This window comes from Heteronotia binoei, chromosome 3, assembly GCF_032191835.1.
Source record: "Heteronotia binoei isolate CCM8104 ecotype False Entrance Well chromosome 3, APGP_CSIRO_Hbin_v1, whole genome shotgun sequence".
Lineage (NCBI taxonomy): Eukaryota > Metazoa > Chordata > Lepidosauria > Squamata > Gekkonidae > Heteronotia > Heteronotia binoei.
The window spans coordinates 70,442,157-70,462,423 of NC_083225.1; the positions used below are offsets into that span (position 1 = coordinate 70,442,157).

Sequence of the window (20,267 nt, forward strand, 5' to 3'; positions counted from 1 at the left end):
AGGCTATAGGGGCTTACATGAAAGGGAAAGAGGAAAGAATGGGAGAGGGGAAAATGAGATGCTTCTCACAAGTCCTTGCAGGTACCCACTTGTTTTACATAATAGTCAACTTTTTATCCATGGCATTCATTTTAGCCAGTATATTATATGTACTATAAAATAAAGCCAAAATACTATATTTAGATAATGTAGCGGAGTTACCCTGTTGCAACCAAAATAATAAACTGCCTTGAGGCAGTCTAAATATTAACAAACTTACATCTCAATCTTCTGCAAGTTTATTCAGAAATAAGCCTTGGTGAACTTATCCAAGCTAACTCCCAAGTAAGTATACCAATGACTGCAGTTTTATTGTCATACAGGCTTTTGTGTCAGCTTTGTCAGATGTGGGAAGTCAGGAGGTAAGGGCACTAAATATTAACTTAACAGGTTCAGTACCTGTTGGGAGCAATCCACATCTATTCTAGGTTTATATTTTTGCTGGATCTTGTTTATTCATGTGCTCTCAAATAACATAACACTCTGTTTTACCTTCTTGCCACATTTTATATAACAGTTCCCTCTCACCTGGCCTCCACAGGTATGTGCAATGAATATAGTGCTTTTCAGGCTGCAGAACAGTGATGGAGTTCACCAGATGCAGTGGATATATATATTTAAACAAACTGCATTCCTTTATTTTCCTCTAGAAAATAAGTATATTATTTTGTACACATATAAAACAAAGATCCTTAATTTATACCTATATGCAATATTTACAAAGAACCAGTTAATAACTTACACTTCCAAAGTATTTATCAAGCAATTCTACGTAACGATGAATTATCTCCAACGTTATTAGCTCATTATCCTGATCTTCAATGGCACAGCAGAAATAAAGGCTTGCATACCTGTAAAAAAAATGTTAATATAAATACTGAAGCAACTGCTTTATACAATCCTGCCCATCCTTCAATAAAACGTAACACAAAGGGACACAACCTTTTTTTTTGCAGAAATTAATTTCCCTCACACATTATGCAAAAGTTAACTGCCAAATATTTAGACTAAACCTGAAGTCACCAATAGTACAGAATAACTAACGTACTCAAGGCCACATCTAAACAGCTGCAAAGTACTTGATTATAGCTTTCCTAAGCCATTAAAGTTGTAAGGATGTACAACTTCCTGTTGGTGGGAAACCATGAACATTAAGAAAAAATCTTAGAGCCAATTAAAAATCAGAGCCAAAATGTCCACTTGACACATATTAAGTGGCCACTGATACACTGTATATGCACCATTAATTTTATTAATATCTAGTGTCATATTGTAAAATTTATCTCCCCCCTCCTGGCAGAGAGAACCAGTACAAGAGAGATGCTCTGTTGTCTTGTCCAAAGGCCTAAATGGTTAGCAGCCAGGGTATTTGAAGGACCACCTTCCCGGTTAAGACCCTCTTCCCAAGCCCTGCCCTCACTGCTCCTGTCTGCAGGGGTAAGGTTGGTGGCAATCAAAGACTGGGCTCTTTAATCATGACACACTGCCTTTGAATGCCCTCCCACTTGAAACCTGCCTCACACCTATATTACTCTTTTAAAGTAGTTGGTCAAAATATGTCTTTCTGTTCAGGCATTTGACTCAAGGGTTCTGTCTTTTAAAGCTGTTTTTATGTTCTACTTCCAGTCCCATGACTGTTATGAATCTTATAATTCTAGGTGGAGAGGAAAGGACAGCCAATTTTACAATCTACCACAGCACAGCTGGCATCCAATAAATCGCAGAGCTTTCATATGTGGGGCCAAGTGAGATGGCCAGGGACAACAGCAAGGGAAACAAGCTTCGTGGTTGCAGGACTGAAATTATTTATAATGGCTTGTTAGTTAAAATGATGTACATATGGGACAGCCTGTCAGCGTGGGTGACCATTATAATATGAGGGGAGGGGAATCCCAGCTGTGCCAGGGGATCAGCACTGCCACCATCAGGATCTTGGGATGGGGCTGCCACTGTGCTGGTTTGAATGCTCAAAATGAAAATGCTGTCATCTTCAACTATCTCCAATTCTACTGCAAATGTCAGTTCTTGTAGGAAGATACTTCTGTGTGCATCTTTATATTTTAAAAAGCCATTAATTTTGGCGATTGTGTGGCTTTTCTGAGCTTCTACTGAATGAACTACAGGTAAAGAACTGTCAATATACAGATGCTATATTTTAAGTCCATATTTTCACCAAAAGAGTAGCCAATACCATCTGCCTGAAGAAATCAATGCAAGAGCAAATTAGAAGAAAAAGTAAATGAGTTTCATCAAACTACAATAGTAGTTCTTAAGTAAAATAAATCCTTCTAAGTCAAGGGGGGGGGGGGGAGAACCTTGTGCCAAAATATCTTGGGGGGGGGGGCAGCAGTATGCAAAACTCAGCTTTGCCTTCAGATTATCAAGCAGATCAAACAAGGCACATGATCACCTTAGCTCAAATCACATGTTAAGTTATTCAGGGAAAGAACTTGCATAAGCAATGAAGCTGCAAAAAAACATTTCCCCATTAATCACCATCACTGAAAATCAACAGCAATAAGACACAATTGTCTACACGGCACTAAAACACTGAAGCTTCTTGCCACACATCTAAAATAGAAATTTGTTTAAAAATCAAAGAAGCATACTGACAATTTTGGAAGACAAGAAAAAAATGAAGATCTATGTTGAAATGTCACTCATGGACTGTGTTCCTATAAGAATTAATTTAAGATTAATACAGCAGGAAAAGATCGGATCAGAATTCTCACACCCTTTGGGTAAAATTCAGAACATGCTTGCTTGAAGTTCAATCCACATTTCAGAAGCATTTTTTTTGCAATGAAGTTGCAATGAAGGTTTTGCAATGAAATTAGCACCAAACTTTTTATTTTATGTTTCAATTTAAATGTTTTATTATTAATTGTGAGGCCCTGAGCCTGCTTTGGCGGGGAGGTCGGGATATAAATCCAATAAAACTAAACCCAAGTTGTTTAGCACAGAGAATACAGTAAGCTAAAAAATATTACCTAGTTTACTGGCACAGAGTGGTAAAGCTGCAGTACTGCAGTCCTAAGCTCTGCTCACGACCTGAGTTCGATTCCAGCAAAAGCTGGGTTCAGGTAGCCGGCCCCAGGTCAACTCAGTCTTCCATACTTCCGAGGTCGATAAAATGAGTACCCAGCTTGCTGGGGGGACAGTGTAGATGACTGGGGAAGGCAATGGCAAACTACCCCGTAAAAAAGTCTGCCGTGAAAACGTTGTAAAAGCAATGTCACCCCAGAGTTGGAAACGACTGGTGCTTGCACAGAAGACCACCTTTACCTTTTTTTAGTTTACTGGAATGCTATCTTTAGAATATACAGAAATAATAACTTAATAAGCATTTTTGCTTTTAATTTCCATTCTCATCTTTAGTGGAAGTTTAATTTCTGCAGCATTTCAGGAATGTTTAGTTTTGCTGTAATTCATTTTCTAATACCTACTTAATTGTTAAGATATTTAACATTATTATGCCTTTGATAGGCACCCTGCTGTCTGTGCTCTAGTAAAAGAACATGATGGGTCTTTAAGTACTTAGTATTAAGCCAAAGAAGTTTTCTCCACGTGGTTCTATTTTTTAATACCCAGCACAAGTATGGTGCATTTAATAGTGTAATGAAATCCCCTCTCAGAACTGAAGCTGTGCATTTTTGAATACAGTAATATCATTATGCTGGAAACATCCTTCATTAATATCTGCACAAATAATCAGTATTGGGAGAATATTAATTTTCCCATCACCTAGAGCACTTGAGTTTTTTCCCTGCCTTACGCTTCCCAGTCAAGTCTGCTTCTTCACATAACACAAAATATTCAAGCTCAATTTTTGTTGAATTGCTCAACACAGACATGATTGTAAACTGTAATACCTGTATAGATCTTTTTTGTTTGTTTTTATTTACACACATTTTCCTTGAAACTGTTTTAATCAAAAGGAAGAGAAGGGCATTAAGCCTGAACTTTTGTCAAGATAATCAGAAAGATCACTGGGTACAGAACATGTTGCTTAAACTTCAAGGAATTGCATAAGAACTGAATAAGGAATACTAATTCACTATCATTGTTGTAATACTTTTGAATGATCATTGTTTATATAGGTATCTTTTAATTTCATTAGTAACTGAAAAGATCTCAGTAATGAGTTATATATTTTTCTATAATTTTAGTTTATATCAGTTTTACACCTACACTTAAAAGAACATACTTTCACTAATTATACCATTTTTAAGAAAATGACCAGCACCTGTACAACTAACTGGCACAAGAATGGGAGTCCAATGGCTTATAACTATCACATTATACAACAAGACCGCCTTTTTGCTTTAATATAAGATAGTATAAATGTACTAGTTTAGGTCAGCCTTACTAACACAACTTTCAAAGGTTAATTGTTCTGCATTCTTTGTACTACTCAACTGAGCTTACCTCACCAAAGGCAAGAAGGAAGCCAAGATAAACAGCTGCCATTGCAAGGACAAAAATTCTTCTTTCTTCCAGGTACAGAACTCTTTGACGTAGTGCTAAAGAAGACTGCCTCATATTCAGCTTCTACTTTAACTTTTAAAACCAGTTTCACAGAACTTATATCAGGAATAAGCACACATGGTAGGCACATTTCCACAGAGTGACACAGTAATATAAGGAGGGATCCATGTAGACCAGGAACGTAGGACTCATTTGTCTGACATAAATGGGACTTTGTCAGAGTGGGCCATGTGTGTCACAAAATGTAATGTCAGGTAGAGAATATATAAACTTTATAAAGGACACAAACACAATTAAAAATACTATAACAGCTATTCCATTGGAGCCTCACATGAGGAGGGTAAAAATCTAAACTAAAAATATAAATGGTATGAGCCTAAGACTCTGAAGGAAAACATGAAATGGTTGAGCAATGCAAGCTTTCTGCGCCCCAGTCTACTCTGAGTGGCAGTGGCTCTCCAGGGTCTCAGGGGGGAGGGGGGGTTGAGATAATAATCTTCAGCACTTGTTCTGCTATTATTCCACTGGTGCTCCATATTGGGGAAGCAATAATATTTCTCTCCAAAACTGGAGTTTGCAGAACGCTATATTTTAACCATGGCTGGTCCCAAACCTTTCCCTCAAACCTTAAAAGGTGCCTGTCTAAATTGGAAAGGTGAGTAAATAGTGGGATTTTGCAAATCAATTTTTAAAATAAAAAAGAGACACCATGATCACAGCAAAAGGACCCCCCCAGTCCCTACCTGTGAGAAGGCCTCATAGGAGAGCTAGTTTGGTGTGGAGAGCTAGTTTGGTGTAGTGGTTAAGTGTGCGGACTCTTATCTGGGAGAACCGGGTTTGATTCCCCACTCCTCCACTTGCACCTGCTAGCATGGCCTTGGGTCAGCCATAGCTCTGGCAGAGCTTGTCCTTGAAAGAGCAGCTGCTGTGAGAGCCCTCTCCAGCCCCACCCACCTCACAGGGTGTCTGTTGTGGGGGAGGAAGGTAAAGGAGATTGTGAGCCGCTCTGAGACTCTTTGGAGCAGAGGGCGGGATATAAATCCAATATCTTCTTCATCTTCTTCAACAGCTATTCCACTGGAGCCCCACATTAGGAAAGTATGCATGTTAAAACTAATATTCCTCTGCAAAACTGGAGTTCCATGACTTCCTTCAGCCTAATTCCCAGCTGTGTCCAACACAGTGCTCACATGCGGCTCTCTGCTCCTAACACACCCTGGCAGCATGAAAGCAGCACACCGGTGCAGCTCTGGTTGAGGGCTTTCCCACATTTTTTCCCCTGTAAAGGTAGTGTCTTGCTATCTTTGCCATAATCTTTCTTCTAATCTTTTAGTCTCTGAGTGCATCCATATATTCATACCCATTTGCTTAATTACTAGCTAATGCAACTTATACCACCTTGCTTGTAGGCAGGGTCATATAACCAACAGTCCTCAATAGATTAAGTGCATTACATCAAGAACAGCATGCCACATGGAGAGAGTGGATAAGAATACATAGTTCATGATGTTGTAGGCAAGAAACTTTGGACACTAGCCAGTCTAATCTGAAAACAGAAAATCCTTCCTGACCCTGAATATCACAATTTGTCAAATTCATACTTTAAATTATAGTGGCTTGATCTTTGAAACCATATAAGCCCCAAACTTGTACTCAAATATCTACATAATAATGCAATATAAAACTCAATGTTTCGCCTCCATTTTAACATGAAGTATTCCAGGCAGCCTCGTAGCCAGAAAATTTTGGGTGGAGGGGCCTGGGAGAGAATAAACTTGGGAAGGGGGGCGCAGGGCTTGGCTGCTTCTTCTCTCTCTGTCTGTAGCTCTCTTGTTCTCCCCTGTTGCTGTTGCTTTTCCGCTTTCTATCTCACTGCCGATCTCTCATTCTCCCCCTCTCACTCTTGCTGCAGTTTTCTCCTTTGCTGTCGCTCTCTCATCTCGTGCGTTCTCTCTCACTGCCATGCATGCTCACTCTTTCTCTCACTGCCATTCTCCCGTGCTCTCTCTCTCTTTCCCTCCCTTATACCACAGATATGCCTTGTGGTGAGTGCAGTGGTCAGGCTGCTACTCAAACAGTGGGGAGGGAGGGGTGGGGCAGGAAGGTTGCTGGTGCTCATTCTATCTCAGCGTGAGAGGGAGACTGCTTCTGTCTCGGCAGCATGAGAGGGAGAAACATGCCAGTAGCCTACAGAGGGAAGGGGGGGTTTCATAGAGCGGCCTCCCCCCCCCCACAGCACTCCCTCATAGCTATAGGCCTGATTCTAGGTAATAAACAAATTTTAGTAGCCACTTTCAACCTTCAGAGAGTTTTACAAATGGGCAAAGTAATACTTAATCTTGTTATTAAGTGTACAGATAATTTTACTGCAGTTAACAAGAAAAGTATTCATTCATTCAGCTACAAGAGTCTTTTATAAATACTTAACAGCTCTTCAAGGTACTTAACAGCTCTTCAAGACTTCAGTGCTAGAAGAATAAAGTGCTGTACCTGTAGATGTTTTTCATATACAAGATTTAATTCTAGTTAACATAATCTGAACCAGATCAAGATTCCACATTTGAGCATGCCTCTAAAATATACATCGTCATCAGTCTGTTTAATTTATTGTGAACATCTGGATACAGATTAGAACTATTTGGCGGGAAAATCTCACCTTTTCTTCATCACATTTTGAAGTGAAAAAAACAGTATTATAGAACTGAATAGCACCTACAACATTACCAAATTGCCATTCAGGGAAATCACAGACATGTTCCCCCCCCTCCCCACAGTAAAGAAAGCATTTAAATAGTATAATCTATCTTTCATTGTAACTTGTAAGTTTACAGAGGCAAAATAACCTTTTGTAGACAATCTTCAGGTCTCTCCACTCAAGAAAGCTGCACATTTTCGGTTTACGGGCTAAGACAGTTTGAACAAGTTCCCTTGTGATTTTCTTCTTTTCTTTGTCAGACAATGGGACATACCACTTCTGAAGTCTCAGCTTCCCCTGACGACTAAAAAGCAACATAAACTGCATCTGTTGAATTAAATAAAACCATAGTTAACATCAGTCTTTCAACTACATAAAGTATGGTGAGGTACCCCTTGATAATAAAGAACAATGAATATCAGGAAAGGGAGATTCCTAAACGTCTCACAAGCTCAAGGCTAAGATTTGTTTCAACCTGAAAATTCTGCAACACAATGCAACTGAGGAAAACAACATTCAGCCTCCCCACCCCAGGCATCTTATTATAAATTGACTTTGTACCAATGGATATCAAATAACAACTCCCTCATTTATTTATTGAAAACATTTATTTGTCACCTCTTCAGAGGCCTTCTTGAGACAGTTCAAAAATAAAATAAGATGAAATCACTAAAATTATCAACAGTTAAAACCCAGCCAACAATAGCTGAAAAGCATAAGGTATAAATGACCCTCAAAACAGTCCTCAGAAAGCACAATGTAGAAACAATTTAAAAGATCAAACCCCTAAGTAAAAACCTGGGTAAAAACAAAAATTTGATCCCGTGCCTAAAAGAGACTTTAGTAGACACCAGAAAAGCTTTGAAAGAGGGCATTCTACTAAAGGAGTCACCACTAAAGGAGTCCTGTCTTTTGTCACCACACCACTCCCCACCACTCTGCAGACAGGAGCCCACAGAGCAAGGCTTGACAGCAGGACTTCATCTGAGAAGCTGGACAATATAGGAGGAGTTGGTCCTTCAAGTATCCTGGTCCCCAAACTGTTTTGGTCCTTATTAACACTTTGAATTGTGCACAAAAGCACACAGACATATTTCAACAGAACATGATGCCCTGTATCTAGACCCTGATGGTCGCTTGATTGCCACATTTTGGACCCACTGAAGTTTCCAGACAGTTTTTAAAGGCAGCCCCATGTACAACACATTACAGTAATCTAACCTGGAGTACTGGATCACAACATGGGTCACTTTGGCCAGATCACACGTTTTGAGGAACAGTCTTAGATGCCATATCAATGAAAGCTGATAAAGGACACTATAGGCCACAACGGAGAACTGAGACTGCAATTATGATCCTTTCTTAAGATCAACAAAAGTAGCCTAAGAAAGTTTTTTAAAAGTGTATTGTTACATGTAAAAATTTAACATATGCCACCCTTACAAACTGTTTGTTTTTTAAGACTGGTTGTCTGTCTTTGTCTCATCTGCTGGCTGTTGATACATCTGGGGGAGGAAGCAGAATGGGGAGAGGATGGCATGATCAATTCAGTTTTAATAGAGGGAGATATGGTGATGGGAGGAGAATAGGCCAGGTAAGGCCAGAGACTTGTGTACTGTTGCCCCATCTGGTTCTTTTAGCCAGGGTGATGCTGGTGAACATATCAACATCCCACTAAGCTATGATATCTTGTTTTTAAATGGCAGGTCAGTTACAGGCAAAGGGGCAGTGATTCAGGATTTAATTCTGGATGAGAGAATTGACTTGCATGCATATATCACTGAGACCTAGCTGTGGAAGGGGGGGGAGAGAAGTTAACTTCTCCCAACTATGCCCCCAAGGTACTTAGTGAAGTATTAGCATAGGCTTGGTAAGCGGGAAGGTGGTATTGCTGTAGTCTATTTGATTCTATCCCCCTGGTTTGAAACCGTCCAGGACTCTGCCAGGACTGAGAGTGTTATCTAGTGCTGGGAGTGTGAAACAGGATTGGAATTCTATTGGGGTACCACATGCCTGCTGCCCAACTCTCTCCCTGCTTGAGTTTGTGGAAGTGGGGCTTTTCAATCAGTTCTGGCCCCATACTGCTTCCATTTATCCCTCATTTCCGCATGCATTTTTGTGATTTCTGTTTTCAATTCTTGATTTAGGTCCCCCCACCCCTGGATTTTTTCCCAGTTGTTTTGAAGCCACTTTTACTCCCAATATTTTTCTGTTGGTCTTCTTTGTCCCACCCCTACCCCACTATTAGAAGATTAGACTGTCATGGTAAGTTTCAGTAAAATTTATTGCATAAAGCCATTGGCCACTAAAATTACAGCACAAGTTAAAAGCAGTCAAGAACTCTAAAATTAACACACTCAAATTTAGATTATTCACAGTCATCGTTACATACAGCAGGGGTGGCCAACGGTAGCTCTCCAGATGTTTTTGCCTACAACTCCCATCAGCCCCAGCCATTGGCCATGCTGGCTGGGGCTGATGGGAGTTGTAGGCAAAAAAAATCTGGAGAGCTACCGTTGGCCACCCCTGACATACAGCATTTCCATGATGGCTATCATGGTCAAACCATTCTTTCCCTCATGTGAAGATAAGTGATGCATTTTCCTTTAAAATGGCACTAGAATATCGATAGATTGCTGGACTGTTGTAACAACAGATTAAGTAGGTTCTCCAAAATTCTAGCTTTCTTTTTGTCTCTAGTATCTACCCTCACAGAGATATAAGGAAAAGGGCATATCTCCACAAGTGAAGAGACTTTTTCCTTCTACGCAGATTTTAGAGTGTAGTGCTGCTGCTTTCCCCTTGACTTCTGGCCTACAGGGTTTGTGGCAGAACGGGCCTGCTTCAGCCTGCAGGCTCTATTCCACCCAGCCCTCCAAGGATTTCCCAACACCCGGAGAGGCTTTTCTTTCCCTCCAGTAACCTACCACTATCACCTGACCTTTGAAAGAATTGCCTGCTGGAAGGATGAGGCCTCTCCGCTTCCCTTCCAAGTTATGAAGCTCTTTTTAAAATAGTGTGTCCAAGATGGTGAAGGTCTTTGTGGTACAGAGAACCACTAACAGCATTAAAAGTTAAAGTATTTATTAAAGAGAAAATGTTCACAAGCATACTTTTAGCATAACACCAAGGATTCAAAAGAAAGAGGTAAAACGCAATTCCTCTGTTCCTCTCTCTTGCATGCCCTATCACATGTTAAAATATAGGATAGGTTCCTTTTGATTAGAACTTACAAATCTCTTCAGTGTCCTCATAACCTTGCAGCTTTCTCCAGCTCTGTAGGCCAGCATGTGATCAATGGCTACCTTCTTCAGACTTCAGTTAAGAGTTCTGTCTCCTCTGATGGACCTAGTATGAAAGAGACCTCCTTCCTGCTTCAAGGAGTTTTTATCATCTCCCTTTCCCCTCCTACTGACCTGGTCAGGCCAGGTCAAGGAAGCTTCAGAAGTACATGTAAAAAGAGAATTTTCTCTTTAATAAATACTTTAACTTTCAATGCTGTTAGTGGTTCTCTGTACCACACGGACCTCCACCATCTTGGACACACTATTTTAAAAAGAGCCTCATAACTTGGAAGGGAAGCGGGGAGGCCTGTCTCCAGAAATTAGTTCATTTATTACAGATTGTAAACCTCTTATAGACTCTTTGCAGAAAAAGACAATAATGAGTTGATGGTTTGTAGTTTTGATGATTAAAGTATTAAGATACAAAAAAAATAGAGTTCTTTATTCTGTAATCAAATTTATATTTGTCGTAGAGAAAATTGGTAGCCTTCTAGTTTATGTATGTATTTCCTTATTTTTCTTTTCATTTTCTCAATAAAAACTTTTTAAAAATCCTTCATGGAGATTATTCCTGGAGCCTTTATAGCATGATGTCCTCCAAACCTCTCTTGCCTGCTTGGAGAAGAGGGAGAGCATGACCCATAAATTATCCCTCCTGCTGGATCTACTAGCATTTGTATGAGTGGGCTGAGGTACGCCTGGAAAGCAATTGAACTGACTTCTCCCTTTCTTGCCTGTTCTCTGCCCAGAGAGGAAAAACAAACTTTTAGAACTCAGAGTGAAGGTTTTGTTCATTTCAAACCTCCCCAAAAGAAAATGCATTTCTTCACAGGGTTCCCCAAGATTCCATCTTGTCCCCCATACTTTAAAATATCTTAGTAAAGTTGCTGGAAGAGGTCATCCAGAAATTTGGGCTGAATTGCCACCAATATACAGATGACACTCAGCTCCATTTTGTTCTACCAGCAGAACACAGGGAGGCTGTGAAAACTGTGAACAGGTGCCTGGAGGCAGTTTTGGAATGGATGAGGGCTAATAAACTGAAATATAATTCTGACAAAATGGAAGTACTACTGGTGGAGGGAAGGTTTGACCCAGAAAATGAGCCATCCCTCTGTTCTAGATGGGACTCCCTCTAAAACAGCAGGTTTGCAGCTTGGGGAGCTGCTGGACCTGACTTCCTGTTGGAGAAACAGGTGGTAGCAGTGCCTTTCACCAGCTTCAGCTGGTAAGCCAGCTGTGGCCCTTCCTGGAGAGAAAAAGTCTTGACACTGTAGTACATGCCCTGATAACATATCGATTAGATTGCCACAATGCACTCTACATGAGGCTGTCCTCGGAAGACGGTCTGGAAGCTGCAGCTGGTACAGAATGCTATGGTCAGAGTGTTGGAATGGGTCATGGGACCATATGTTCTATCTATGCTGACATCGAATTTGCTTCCTAGATCAATTCAAGGTGCTAGTATTGACCTTTAAATCCTGGTATGGCCTGGGACCAGCATGCCTTAAGAACCACCATCTCCCATTCATCTGACTCCCTCTGACAATGTCTTCTGCCAACAGGTAAAGACTTTTGTTTAATATATCCTCCAAATAACCATTATTAGCCTTATTCCCTTTTATGTTGTCACTTTTAATGTGTTTTATTGAATTATTTTATAACTATAATGTTGTTTTTAATTTCTCTAATGCATTATATATTCTGCCTTGGGGACCTCCTTATCAGGTGGATGGCAAAATAAAAATGTTTTAAATAAATAATAATAAATAAAATGGAATAGCTATTGTCATAGCTCGGTTTGTTAATCCAGTGCTGTCTGAAGGCACGCTTCAAGAACTCAGACTACCTCATATTTTGCTGTGTATAGACCCCTATCTGCCCTATATCAGCAGATAGCCACACTTCTGCTTGGACTATTCTTAGAAGTCTTTTCTTATTAGAACACACATATTTTGTCTCTTAAGTATGAAGCTATGAAAAAAGACACAGCAAATGTGTTCGTTTGTTTTTTGCTTGAATCAGGAAGTGTCACTATTAATTTGGAAAACACCTGCTACACAGCAAAGGTGAAACCAGAACTCAGAACTCTGTCCTCTGTAACAATTTGAAACTATTTTGGAAAATTTAGAGGATGTGTAAAACTGCAACAGTAGCAGATCTATTCAGTGAATTTTTCATTCCAGCCATTGATTAATCAAGCAACAAATGCACGAACATTTCTTCCCTCAGGTTACTGTCATGAATAATTTTCTTTCAGCTGCCCTCTCCAAAATATTCTCGTGTTAACTCTATGCTAACAGGTAATAACAAAAATGATACAGGATGCATCACAGAGTAGGAATGCACCATATTCTTCATATTCAGCAACAGGAGAAAAAACCAATTAATTTCAGTTCATCCCAGGATTATGATAAACAGTTAAACCCAACGACATAAAGGTTTTGTAAAGACATAGAAGCAATGAATGGTCTGTAATTTGTCACTCTCTCTTTAAAACATTTGTTAGTTGCCCTTCTTCCTTGCAGAACTCAGTGATTTACAATATAAATAAACCATTATGAAAATCACTATAAAAATAATTATAACACCCGTGAATAATTATAAGCACCTTATTTTGTTTTATCATTCTACTGTTTTGGTTTTATTGTACTGTTTTAAATCTGAATTGTAGGTTTTATTGCCTTATTTATGCTATGATCCACCCTGAACCCATTATGAGAAAGGGCGGAATATAAATTCATTAAATAAAATAAAATTAAAAGTCAGATTAAAAACCAATTAGGACTGCCAATAATAAAAGCTAAATCAATCAAAATCTTGGTGCTTGGGGGGCACAGTGGGAGGGCTTCTAGTAGTCCTGGCCCCACTGGTGGACCTCCTGATGGTACTTGTGTTGTTGTTTTTTGGCCACTGTGTGACAGAATGTTGAAGTGGATGGGCCACTGGCCTGATCCAAATGGCTTCTCTTATGTTCAAAATGCAGTCCTAGCTAAAACTGTTTTCAATTGCCTCCTTTAGATTGACAGTGAGGAGCCAAGCACACCTCCTTGTGGAAACTGTTCCATAATTGTGGGGTCACAGAAAAGGCTCTCTCTTGTGTACCCACCAAATGACCATCTTTAATTGGTGGAACAGTCAGGTGGCCATCTCCCTGGGATCTTAACTCCTAGGCAAGAAGTAGAGGAAAAGACAGTCTTTCATACACATCCATCCTACACTATGTAGGGTTTTAAAGGACAAAATCAACCCCTTGAACTGGGCTCAGAAGTAGATCCATAACCAATGCAATTGCTGTAGTAGTATCAGGGATATATACCGACAAAATATGACCCTGACCAGCAGCCTAGTTGCAGCATTTGTACTAGCTGCAGCTTCCAAACACTCTTCAAGGGCAGCCCCAATTAGAGTGCATTGCAGTAGTCCAGTCTAGATGAAACTAAGGCATGGATCACTAGGACTAGAGCTGTCTGACTCAGAAACAGACGGAGTTGATGCAAGAGCTTGATGCAAGAGCTGGAGCTGGGCAAACACAGTCCAAGCCACAGCTGCCACCTGGTTTCTAAGTGATCACTGTATCAAGCATCACTCCCAAGATGCAAACTTCACTTTTCAAGGGGAGTATAACCCCATCCAAGACAGTCCTAGGTCTGCCTTTCAACTAACCTAAAGAACTTTTGTATGGTCAGGATTCAGTCTAGGGAAGATTTGCATAATTAGTCATCTTATACACAAGGCATGTAGACAAAGCTTTTTCACAAATGTACATATTTCACAGGCAATTTTCAGAGTATCAGACTTCTTCTCTTTTTCCTATGCTATTATCAAACAGCAAGTCTGAGATCATCAACTGTGATTATCTTTCACCGAAATTTCACTGGAAAACTCTACAGTCTAGAGAAATACACACAAGGATGTTAAAAGGCACTGTTCCCCCCCTCCCCCACCTTGAAAAACAGTTAGAAAAACAAAAAAGTAATCTACAGTATCTTAAAGACTAACAGATTTATTGCCCATGAAAACTTACCTAACAAGAAATCTGTCTTTAGGATGCTACAGAACTCCTTTTCATTTATACTGCAACAAACTAACACAGCTACCACTCTTGAATTTGTCATAATAATAAAAAAAAGTTATTTTGGAGCTAGAACAGTCAAGATAAATAAATATGGTCATCTAACACCACACATTTCTCGAACTGATGTTACTGATGTTTACCTTCTCTGTTTATCATAAAGGAAAAAGAATAAAGCAACCAGAAAACCCACTTGTTAAGGGAAGCTGAGGGTGGTAAGAAAAAAAGTTCTTCCAAATGTTTCAGGATCAGAGCAAGGGAGAGTCTAGAGCTACTTTTTAATTTCACTAGTCCCAACATGGTGGTTAGGAATCCAGCCAATGAGTCAACGAGCTATCCTACAACAATAGGTGCTGGTCACTAGTGACAAAAAGTCCAGGAATATGAACAAAATGCATATCTTTTCTTCACAAATGAATATTCTTTGTGGAAAATGTGAGTCCTCCCATTTGCCCAATAACTGTTTCAGAAACTGAAGTGCCCATGTTCAGATAATGGCCTCTGGTTTCCCTCATCCTGATGTGTCTCTCAAAATGCACCATCCAGCAGGGTAACAGAGTTAGCCCACTGCAACAAGAACAAGGGAGCTTTATAGTACCTTAAATGTTAAGATATTTACCTAAACATAAGCGTTTGCATCCTATGTAAAATCAAACCCTTTTATTCCATATTCAAAGGCGCTTCACCACTCAACGATACACTGGAGAACAGGAGATGGAGACCTGCTGACTATCCTCTCTGAGAGTAGCAGAGGACAGAGTGACTAAAAAGTGGATTATGACAGATTTGTCCCCCACTCATCCCATCCAATAAAAAATTATAGATTCAATTCCACATATTCAGTTACCAAGGAAAGAGAACAGAGTCCACTACAAACTATGCAACCCTAACAGAAAAACAGGGATATGTAGAAGAACGGAAATCATGGCTGGTGTGTGGGAGTAGGTGAGGTAGGTGGCAGCCTGGGGCACCCCGTCGCCTACAGGAAACTGCTGGCTGCCCCCTCCCTCCTGCCCCACTGCTCTTAGCTTTCTAAGTCACCCTGGAAGCTAAGAGCAGCTGGACAGTGTGTTGGTGTGTTCTTTTCCTCTGAGCTTGGTGAGCTTGGAGGAGAATAACATGCCAGGCCCTGCTGCTCTTGCCTTCAACGTGAGAGCAGCTGGAAGAGTGTACCCAGCCCCACCTGGTTGCTTTCGCCTTCAAAGGCAGGGCAGGGCATTATCTGTGGGAGAACACAATTCTCCACCAAGCCTGGCATCCCTTGCAAGGGAAGCTAAGCTCAGAGGAGAACACCTGCACGTGCACTCTCAGAGGCACTCCGAGAATGGCAGTCTTGGATTCCTTCCAAAAGTGCAGGCACGGCTCACCCAGAGCTCACCTTGCCCTCCCCTGCTGTGCCACTGTGTCCGCCCTCCCTGCGGGCAGGGATGTGGCAGCAGGGCAGGCGCAGGTGGGGGGGGGGCATGGGGTCAGGTGCTGGCCTGGGGCGCCTGAGGTCCTAGCACAAGGCCTGGATGGAATAAGAAAAGCCAAACACATGGCCAGCATGTGAGAGTAGGTGAGGTAGGCTGCTGCCTAGTGTGCCACCTTGCCTACAGGGGCACCACTAAGTGCTCTCTCCCTCCACCCTGCCGTTCTCAGCTTCCTGGTCGCAGCCGAGAGCAGTGGGACAGTGCATCGGCATGTGCTCTCCTCTGAGCCCGGCTTCCAGTGCAAGTGAAGCTGGCTCAGAAGACAATGCGCCCCACCCGGCTGCTCTCACCTTGAAAGTGAGAGTAGCTGGGCGCAGCACTTTCTCTTCATAGCTGGCTCCCCTTGCAAGGGAAGACGGACCGGCTGCTCTCGCCTTCAAGGCAAGAGCAGCCGGGCACATAGTCAGCGTGGCTCGGCCACAGCCCCTACTCATCCTTCTCGGGTCTGCCCCAGAAGGCTGCACAGGGGCTGCACAGTGTACTCGCGGAGGCGCTGCGAGACTGCCCTAAGTGCAGCCTCCGAGCACCTCCAAGAGCAGACTGCACGGTCGCGCATCGCCCAGAGCCGGCCCAGTCCTCCCCCGCTAGACCTCCACGCCTGCCCTCCTCGCGGGCAGGGCTGCGGCGGCAGACAGGGGGCCGTGGGGCAGGTGCCGACCTGGGGTGCCTGAGGCCCTAGCGTCGGGCCGGGCTAAACATAAGGTTCTCTTTCTTTCACTATTCCGTAGGCTCTCAGGGCTGCGGTGGTCACCGGCGGCCAGCCGAGAAAAACGGGGCCTGTTTTGAAAGGGGGAGAACTGGTTCGAGTTCTTTTGTTTTGTTCTGCATACCCCCTTCTTCTCAACTCATTCAGTACAACCATCCCTCAAACCGTCAGGGGGCAGACTCCTGAACAGAGTTCCCGGCAGACCGGTATTATCTGTGGGAGGAGAACACAGACGAACGAACGCGCGACAGGAGAAGGCAGGGGCAGGAGACCCAGCCGGTTCTCCGAGCCGCCCCTTCTCAGCGACCCCGCCCTTCAGCACGCGAGAGGTTCCCGTCAATCAAGAGGCGCCTCTCACAGCTATATGCGCCGCGCGCCAGCCGCATCACTTACCGTTACTCGGAAACCGTTGGAGGCGCGTGCACAGAAGCAAGGGAGGGGGAAATTTAAGGCAGTTATGAAGCAAGGGAGGAAATCTCAGCACTCCCCAACTGGACGAAGAAAGCTACCCTCTCTCTTTCCTTCCTTCTCCCCCAACCTGCCTGTCACCGGAGCAACTGAAGGAAAGAGGGGGGTGGCTCACGGCCAGTAGTCCAACGGAACAGGGGTGGGGGCGTGGCCAAGGAAGGAGGAGAGGGGATGGACCCACTTCTTTTCAACCGCAAAACTTCATTCGCTCCCTGTAACAGGCCAGTACACCCGGGAGGAGGAGGGGGAAGGATTTCTCGGTCAGCCAATCGTTGCGACGGAGAGGTGCGAGAGAGCGAGTAAAGGCTAGTAACCGCTGCAGGCAACAACAATCCCAGCACAGCGGGTTGGCATGAGAGAGACAAGGACCAATCAGGGGGCCAAATAAACATAACGTTTTCCATTTAACCAACCAGCAGCTCAAGAGGAATCAAGTGCAGCCAATCAGAAGACCCCCTCCTCTTGTCCATGCAGGCACAAACCAGTCTATGACACCTAGACAGCATCGGATAGAGTGCGCACGCGCAGTGCGGTGTAGCGGGGGAGGGGGGATCAATACTCCTGCATGTCATCGTTAAACTAGGTTCTATTATTTGTCGCTTTTTCTCTTTGGGAAAACTGATTGGGTTACTGCGTTATAATGATTCATGCAACAAGCAACATCCATACGAAATCTAAGGTAAACAGCTGTCTAGAACACTGGAGATTGGCGCATGAACTCAGTGGATCCAACTCTAATAAAATCAAATACCCACTGTTGGCAGTTTTTTTTTTTTTCCTGCACCTTGACTCTCACAGTTGTGTAGTTATCAGTCAGGAGAACAAGCAAGATAAAGGGGTGGGGGTGGGGAAAGAAGCAGTCCCCATAGTAGGGTCTGTCATGTGCTCACTTAGTTGAGAATGTTTCCAGAGAAACATGTCGTTTGGGGCAATAAATATACAAGAGTTAAGTGAAACTTTGAAGATTAACAAAGTGATATTTCAGAATATGTTTTTGTTGGCTAGATCTCACTTCTTTAAATAAACCCTATTGTCCTCAAGAGACATCCAAGTAGGTGTGGACTGAATAGGTATTGTACAGGTTACCTCTAAATTTATCCTGGGTGGTATTAGCCATTTCTGAACAGACAACATTGTAAAGAAGAGCATTGCCAGTGTACTTGGGAGCAAAACCAGTAATTGCAAAGGGCTTTTTCTTTTCCTCATAAATGGGCTAGGCATCAGCAGTGCAAACCCACTGACAGCAACATGGACACACGGAAGTTATAATAGTTTACTGTCATGCCACATGCACCCCAAAAACAATAAATCATTTTGAATGAATATACATCAGCAGATGTATGCATTGCTTCTTCCTTTGCCCCCCTCCCCTCAACTGACTGGCTTATATTGTATGATGGAGTTTACAATGCGCCAGTGAAATCAATAGGGTATGTGTTCTGTAACTGTAATTGCATTAATATTAGTTCATTCCTATGAAAGAAAATCTCTATATTCAGCCATGTGGGGATACAGAAATCTCAGAAGCTCTCATGAAAGCTGCCAGATCAGTTGACAGATTACATGATTTATATGTTGATGTATGGAAGAAGTTCATGTATAGAGCTAGCTTACAGAAAAAGTATCTGTGTGGTGCTCTGTGTTCTCTTTTTCCTTCTTTGAAATGCAAGGACTCCATTGTGCTGTGTTTCCTTTTTCTGGGAAAAAATTGCCTCTTCACCACTTGCAAGTGATTTACTTAGGTTCTATGGGTGCTGCCTAGAATTCAAAAATTCTTAGTTACATCTCTGGTGGTTTTTATAAGAGACAACATCAGTCCTTTTTTTTAATTTCCACCACTCACTGTGTAACAGCAGAACCTTGCTAGTAAAAGGGAGAGAAATTACCTTCCTTACTAGTAGCATTGCCAGATACTCTGTAATCTCCTGGCAACCAGCAGGGGATAAGGGGAGAACTTATCAGGAGCAGGAGAGAGGCCCATCTGATGTACATCTACATGTCCACACCTCTGCCCACGTGACCTGGAAGTGATATCATCACATCAGAGTAATGCTCTGGCATTTGGGCAAAGCTCTGTGGCAAATTTGGCTTCTACCATATTTTGCCCAAATACTAGAGCATTGCCCCAGTGTTCCAAATGTGATTATCTAACTTTTGCAGGTCACTTGGGCAGTGATGTAGACATGTCACTGCACATTAGATGGAGCTCCCTCTTTTTCAGCATACCTTTGCCTCCATTGGCCAGCTGATTGGTGGCAGTGAAGTGGGGACTGGAAGTGGGGAAACCCTGCCTTCACTGGGGGGGGGGGGCGTCTGGCAACCCTCCCTAGCAGCCAGGAACCAAAGAATTGGAAACACCTTCCCTACTGTGGCTTCAGGGAATAGCACTACACTTACAAGATGATAGTTAGGATCAAACAATCTACACAACTTTAGCAGCAAACACAACATATGGCAAATTCTGCATATAAAGTGCTGCAAAAGGCATGTAGGAATGGACTCATAGACCAGATAATGCATATGGTTGCCAGCCTGGACTTGGCAACCCTAAAAGTGCATCAGGGACATAATAGCACAGCACGGTGTGGAAAAGGTTGAAATGTTGAGATCCAGGGCAGTTGCTGGAAAGGGTCCTATACAGTCCATACTGACAAATTCTTCTTCATATGTTATTGGCCAATTTTATTACAAAATGTATTGACTACTGTATGCTGTACATAGTGGGATGGCTTTGGAAGACAGCTCCAAAATTATCATTGATGCAAAATGCAGCAGCAAGTTTTTATAAGTGTAGATTACATGCACCATATTACAACTTTTTGCAAACACAGAATCATAGAGTTGAAAGGGACCTCCAGGGTCATCTAGTCCAACCCCTTGCACAATGCAGGAACTTCATATCTGCAGATTTAGTAGGCATTCCCTCTGTTCCCTAATCAAAATCATTTATAAAGATGTAGAACAAATCAGGTCCTAGGACAGATCCTTGAGGCACTCCATTTGTTACTCCTCTCCAAGAGGATGAGGAACCATTCACAAG

The 20,267-nt window shown here is 42.3% G+C and overlaps 1 protein-coding gene across 4 annotated transcripts in view; it reads right to left on the minus strand.

Moving 5' to 3' along the window:
* AP1S2 (adaptor related protein complex 1 subunit sigma 2) overlaps positions 1 to 17,473 on the minus strand; it is a 39,424-nt gene extending 21,951 nt beyond the window's left edge. For 2 of the 4 annotated variants that reach the window (XM_060234012.1, XM_060234013.1), the window contains exons 1-3: positions 17,153 to 17,463; positions 7,371 to 7,549; positions 782 to 890 (exon numbers count right to left, since the gene is read on the minus strand). In XM_060234012.1, coding sequence (XP_060089995.1) covers positions 782 to 890; positions 7,371 to 7,549 — 288 coding nt within the window. In that variant the 5' untranslated portion in view covers positions 17,153 to 17,463. Of the gene's footprint in view, positions 1 to 781; positions 891 to 7,370; positions 7,550 to 17,152 lie in introns of all 4 variants that reach the window. The other 2 variants (XM_060234009.1, XM_060234010.1) reach the window with 2 other exon arrangements.
* Positions 17,474 to 20,267: the final 2,794 nt, after the last annotated feature.